The 6982-nt window shown below is 40.1% G+C and overlaps 1 protein-coding gene across 1 annotated transcript; it reads left to right on the top strand.

Annotated features, from left to right (window-relative positions):
- The first annotated feature begins 223 nt into the window (after positions 1-223).
- Positions 224-1558, top strand: LOC121863880. Its single transcript, XM_042362795.1, has one exon. The coding sequence runs from the start codon at positions 224-226 to the stop codon at positions 1556-1558; it is 1335 nt and encodes a 444-aa protein (XP_042218729.1).
- Positions 1559-6982: the final 5424 nt, after the last annotated feature.

The following is a 6982-nucleotide window of genomic DNA, read 5'->3' as shown; positions in this document are numbered from 1 at the left end:
TAAGATAAGAAGTGGCACAAAGTATGCAAAGTATCAGGGTGAGGCTTTGTCTGCTGACTTAGTGGCTGCAGATTCCTTCCCTGAAATTGTCAATCAAATCATTCAAGAGGGAGGTTATACCCTGGATCAGATTTTTAACTGTGATGAGACCGGGTTGTTTTGGAAAAAATCCCCTAAAGGAACATTGAACTCTAAGAAAGAAAAACAGGCAAAAGGTGTGAAAATGGCAAAGGATCGCTTTAGTGTCCTCCTAACCTGTAATGCTTCAGGTGACTGCCTCATGAAGCCTCTGGTGATCTACAAATGTAAAAGACCAAGAGCTTACAAGGGATGTGATATGTCCAAACTGAATGTCTACTGGGAAAAGACAAATAAAGGCTACATGTCCACGGAGTTATCAAAGAAGTGGTTTGGTGATTGTTTTGTTAAGGATGCCAAAGAATACTGCCAGAAGAAGAATGTATCCCTCAAAGTGGTGCTCTTTCTAGACAATGCCCCCAGTCATGCACGATTTCTAGTAGGAAGTCACCCTAGCGTTGAGGTTGTGTTTCTTCCACCAAATACAACCTCCAAAATACAGCCACTAGACCAAGAAATCATAGCGAATGTAAAGTTGCTGTACTACAAATATGTACATGACAAGATGAGGAAGGAAACTGAAGAAGTGAAGGAAATTGCTGAAACTGTGAGCAGTAGCGAGGAAGAGGAGGGTACACCCCTAGCCGCCTCCGCTACTCCGCCTGGCTCACACACCGCCTCCGCTGCTCCGCACGACTCACCCACCGCCTCCGTTACTCCGCCTGCCTCACTCACAGCCTCCGCCTCCACTCCTCCTCCTGGCGTACCTTCAACCTCCACAGTGACTGTTACTGCCTTCTGGAAAAATTATAATATTCACCAGGCAGTCAATTTCTTTGTAAAAGCCTGGGGAAATACTACGAAAGCAACCATTAGGCATGCCTGGTCGGCACTCCTGCCACAACTCAAGTCTGCCGAGACGAAGAGACAGCAGCCAGCAGAGCTAATGAACCAAGTGTTGGAAACTGTCCGCAGTATCCCAGCCCCAGGATTTCAAGAAGTGACTCGGGAAGGTTTAGAAGAAATGATGCAAGAAGGTAACACAAATGACGTCGAGGATCTCCTGGAGGATGAAGAAGGTGGTGAGAGTGGTGATGCAGCGAGTGATGCAGGGGAGACCGAGCAGAGGAAAGTGATGGCACAGAATCTGTCACTCTTATTGAGTGTCTTTACCAGCCTTCAAGAGATGATCCAAGACATTGAGAGTGAATCAGGTGAAAAGGAGCAAGTGATTGGAGTTATAGAATCTATTTCAAGGAAATACCAGACGCAGTACAATGAGCGAGTGACTGCCAGGCAGCAGTCACTCATCACTCGCTTTCTTTCACAACGCCGGCCAGCTGAGGAGGACCAACAGAGAGAGATTGAAGTTGATGAAATGCCTGAAGATTTTGACTTTGCGGGGTTTGATGAAGTGTTAGCGGAAGTGGGTGAACCGGGTGTGAGAGGCCACCAAGGGGATGGAGGTTCAACGCAGTAGCCTCCATGCCCAGCCACGGAACAATAAACACACCAAGCACCTCAAAAACTTCCCCAAGCTACGGGTAAGTGTTATATTACTCAAACTCTTTATTCTGATGATTGAATAACAAATCTTTTTATTTCAGCTAAGAAAACGTGTTAGGCAGGGCTTTAAAGGGGAACAAATGGGTGAAATTCTTGGGGCGGCAGCACCAATAAACCCTTTTTAAATGTATTTCAATGTCACACAAATAACGTTTTCGCTAATAATGGCGTTTTTCAGGCACCTATTAGACGTTATTGGCGAGAGTCTACTAGATGTTCCTAGGCAATTATTTCCAGCTGTTGCATCATCAGCAGGGGTTGAGAGAATTTTTTCCACATATGGATTTGTACACTAAAAGGTAAGAAATCGCCTAGGACAGGAAAAGGCATCTAAGCTTGTCACAGTACATAAGCATTTCAATGTTCAACTAAGCTAATTTAAATGTTTTGAACTATTTTTGTTGTTTACAGAATGAGAATATGGTGTTGACTTGAAGTTATTACCGGTAATTCTTAATACACTATAAACCTACAAATGTAAGAAAATAAACTTGTTACCAGTATTATTTTTTTTACAAAATGAGAATATTATTCTGTTGACTTGAAGAAGTTAAGTTATTAATTTTTGAAACACTGTAATCCTATAAGAGCATTTATGTTAAATTTCATTATTACGTTTGGATTTGTGCACTCAAATGTAAGATACGTTACCAGTTTTCGTTTATTTTACAAAAAGAATATTATTGTTAAATTCCATTGGTACATATACTGCATAAATATCTTAATGCCAATTTTCTGTTTATTATACTGAATAAGCTTAAGTTGAAAAATACTGTTTTTATGGTTTAAAAATACTATTTTAATGCAATTAGTAAAAAAAAAATTGATTTAAATAAAAAAAATCCGATTTAAATCAAATACAGTTGTACCCCGCTTTACGCGGTTTCACTTAACGCGATTTCTCATATACGCGGTGCCTCGCCAGAATCGAACTTTCACTTAACGCGGTTCATCTACTCATATATGCGGGAAGCGGCGCGGGCACGATGCGCACAAGGTCGCCCAGTCATCAAAACATTACCGAGTTCTTCACCCGCCACCCACCACAGCCGGCCCAAGTCAGTGATAGTGATAATTATAGTGAGGATATGGACTTACCGTATATGGACTTTGAGGAGTTTGACAAAGAGGCCCCTGCAAGCCTCTGTGGTGGATAGTGATACAATTGATACAAGTGATACAGGTGAGGGCCAATAATCTGCCCTCTGCCTCGGAACCAACCCCCCATCCCCGTCTGCCCAGCCATCTTTTCTACTAATGTAAGTGTTAAAAAACCTAATATTATTGATATTTCTCTTAATTATTAATTGTGTGTGCATACCATCATAAAGTTAAGATAATATTTTTACTACAACATAGTTGTGTGTCGTCAAAAAGTGGAGTTTGGGGGTCGGGACAGTCTCTATTGGAATTAATCCCATATGTTCTGTTGTTCCATTTACGCGGATTTCACTTAACGCGGTACCCTGTGGGTTCAATTGACCGCGTAAATTGGGGTACAACTGTAAATCAATTTTTTTTAATTTTTTTTCTTAAATCATGATTTTTTCCAACCCTGGTCTATGCAAACTCTGACCTGCTCATCCTTTTTGGGACTCACAACAACTTGACTCGCCCAAGGGGTTGGTTCATCTACAGGTACAATTACACCCAGCTTGACTACTCTCTCTAGTTCTGCCTTTAGGTTAGGCTTCATGAATATTGGCATGTGTCTGTCAGGCATATTACAGGTTTAATACTTGGGTCAACTCTGAGGGACTGTACACCAGGGAGGGTTCCTAGAGAGCCCTTCATCACATCCAAATACTCATCTTCTAGTTTGATATTGTACACTCGCTCAAAGTTGCCCTCCTTTACTTCACCAGTCCCATATGTTGACCAGCATTCACCCTTAAAAGTGGTGTAAGATTCTATGTAAAGACAATGAAATCAATTGGACATTTCTGACCAGTTACAGGGTTGTACAAATTTCTAGTGCATATACCAACTGGAACCGGACTTCCTTGGTGCCAGGTTTAAGGACTCTATTTGTAGGTTTGACATGTTTGGCAAAACTGAAGGGTAGAGTATTAACAGTAGAACCAGTGTCAATCTGAAAGAGTATCTCTTTACCCCCTATCACCATCTTACACTTAGCTTCCTTGTGATTGTTATCATGTGATCTAGGTTTATAAGACACTGAATGAATAAAGTCAATAGCTGCCTCTGTTGAGGAAGATTCAGACTCAGATGTGTCACAGTCAATGTACACACATTATAGATCTTATGCCTTTCCTTATTCTTTACCTCTCTATTTTGACTAGTCTTGTAACAGCACCTTTGCTTTATATAAATACACCCTAATGAATAACACCATGTTATTCAACAAATTATTTACCAAAGTGATACACCATGTTATCTATGACTAGATCAGTGAGGTTGCATCTACCAAGGAGTCAAGCCAGGGTCAGGTGACTCAGTGAACACCGCTCGCTACCACGCTCACACTCCCCACAGAGGGAAGTTCACACTAACAGAAGTGTTATCTCAAAGTTTTATTCACAACACTTCCCTGGAGTGAATTCACAATATATTCTCTCAGATTATATCTGTGTATATACTTGCTTTAAGCAAAAAAGCAACAAACGCCAAGAAGTGGTTATATCACGCCCTGCCACCTTTTTCTTCTTTTTTTATAGTTTATTGGGCACTCCCCTACATTCTGTGCAAGGTGAAGCACAGAATCACTTACAGCACCCATCTGGGAAGCATGCTAAGTTCATGCTTGCCTTTATGTCTCATGAGTTAAGGGCGTAGAAGCCTGAAGGGTCATAGATTTTTTGTCAAGGGCGTAGAAGCCTAAAGAGTCATAGGTTTTGTCTTAAGTTATTGGAAGCTCCAACAACTTTCCCTGAATACGAATTTGCAGTTTTTTTATTTACAACAGGTACCTACTTTACTGCTACGTGAACAGGGACCAAGTGGGGCTAGGAAGTGTGTTCAAACAACTTTCCACCGGCCTGGGAATCGAGCCCGTGACATCTCGCTTCCGAGACAAGAGCGGTACCGCTCTACCACCGGCGCCCCTCCCTGCCACTTAAGAGTTTCAAAACTTAATTAAAATAATTAGTGTGATACCAAAACAGCTATCACACTGACTTTTCTGTTATTTACACACGTTAGCAAAATGATTACAGGCGTCACATGATACACACTTTTTTGCCGTATGAAGGGCATTTCCTTTTTATGAGAGCATGTTTATAACCACAAAACTTGCAGTCTTTCTTAGGTTTTTCATATACAGGTTGTACCTCTCTAGTCCGGCAACCTCGGGACCTGACCGGTGCCGGACCATGGAAATTGCCGGACCTTGGAAATTCACCCTTTTCCTGGATAGATAGTGAATTTTGCTTATGCTTGGAAGCACTAGCACCACTTTCTCTGCATCATGGTCTCTTTGAAGACATATTGAAGGGTTAAATGTCGTATAGTAGCTTCTTAAATTTCGCAAGTTTTTAATTCAACGTATTTTATTGGAACACACACACACAAAAAAAAGTTTGACGGCGGAAACTTGAATTTCGACGGGTTTGAACGGCCCGCCAACGTACAGATGACGTGCATAATCGTGTAAACAGCGTCATTTCTCTTATGTACAAAAGATTCATTATTGTTTATTACTGAATGTCTTTTTTATTGAATTAATGTTTGTGTGCAAAATGAGCAAAACAATTCATTAATAATACGTAGAATATTAAAACAAACGAGGAAACGACGCAGCATTGTTTTCGTTGATTACAAAACCAGTGACTGACTGGTTCTACATATAAAACTGAAGAAAATAAGACCTTGGTTGTAGCTGTAGTAAAATTAATATGGTTGTTTTAAGTAATGTTATTTAATGTTAATAAATGGAACAATAAAGTAGCTAACGATAATGGTAAAGAAAAGAGAGAGATCGCTTATGTAAGTGCACACACGTGAAAACATATCGTCATTACTTTACATAAGAATATGAAAGCAACACTTATTTACTGTTCATATATATTTTAATTAATGTTTCTGAATTTGTTTTTGTTGAATTAATGTTTGTGTGTGCAAAATTAACAATACAATTTATTAATAATACGTGGAATATTAGAGGAGACGAGACGGCTGCCGGCATTGTTTTTGTTAAAGCTTACAAAACCAGTGACTGATTGGTTCTATATATAAAACTGAAGAAAATAAGACCCTGATTGTAGCTGTAGTAAACTTAATGTAAAAAAATTTAATATGTTTGTTTGAAGTACCTGTAATGTTATTTAATGTTAATAAATGGAACAATATAAGTAGCTAACCATTAATGGTAAAAAAAAAAGTGAGACCTTGTATGTAAGTGCGCACATGTGAAAACATATCGTCACTACATAAGAATATGAAAGCAACACTTATTTACTGCTCATATATATTGAAGGGTTAAATGTTGTACTCTGTATAGATAAGCAGAGAGAGAGAGAGCAGCCGAACTGCCGGATGTAAACAAACCTTAATTTCCTGCGGCTTTGTTGTTGTTTTTTTATGGGGATTAGCCCACCCGGGCATAGGTCACTGACCCACATTGGGGCCTGAGGGGCAAAAATTTAATACTCCTGTAATAATAATAATTCAGATAAGTAAAAAAAAAAAAAAAAAAAAAAAAAAAAAAAAAAAAAAAAAAAAAAAAGCTGCCTATCTACCTAATGTACAAACTAAAATCGTTCCAGACCACAGAATGCCGGACTAGAGAGATACAACCTGTATCACTTTCCCTCTGTCATTCTTCTCCTTATAACCTCTGTTCTCCTGTGTTACCTTATCTGCTGTGTCTGGTCTTATCATTCTGTTCTCGGCTGTTTCATTTTCCACAGCTTTCCACATGTCAATACATGTACTTTAAGTAGTTCAGTTTGCAAACCTGAGCCTCTACTACCCAAGACAATATGACCCCTGACCATTGATGGCAGGCAGCTGTCAACGTTAACACAAGTTTTTAAGAGACCTCAGATGCCGCAGCTACTTCACTCCTGAGCAGTTGCTCCAAGTATATAAGGGATTCATTCGTCCTAACTTGGAATACTGCTCTCATATCTGGGGTGGCTCTTCTTCTGTCCAACTATTAGATAGGGTGGAATCAAAGGCATTTCGTCTTATTAACTCTCCTCCTTTAGTCGACAATCTCTCTCCCCTTTCTCTTCGCAGCAATGTTGCTTCACTCTCTCTTTTACAGGCAATGTTCAGTGGATTTGGCATCCTGTGTACCGCCGGCAAGGCCGTGGGTTCGTAACACACGTCTTGCCCGCGGTGCCCACCATTTCTCTGTGGATGTCGGTCACACGAG

The sequence above is a fragment of the Homarus americanus genome, unplaced genomic scaffold (genome assembly GCF_018991925.1).
Source record: "Homarus americanus isolate GMGI-L3 unplaced genomic scaffold, GMGI_Hamer_2.0 scaffold48354, whole genome shotgun sequence".
In the NCBI taxonomy this organism is placed as follows: domain Eukaryota; kingdom Metazoa; phylum Arthropoda; class Malacostraca; order Decapoda; family Nephropidae; genus Homarus; species Homarus americanus.
Note: the sequence above shows the minus strand (reverse complement) of the source record. Positions and strands in the feature narration are given on the sequence as shown.

Coding starts and splice junctions, on each gene's coding strand:
- LOC121863880 (XM_042362795.1), top strand. CDS start 224: ATGGCAAAGGATCGCTTTAGTGTCCTCCTAACCTGTAATGCTTCAGGT.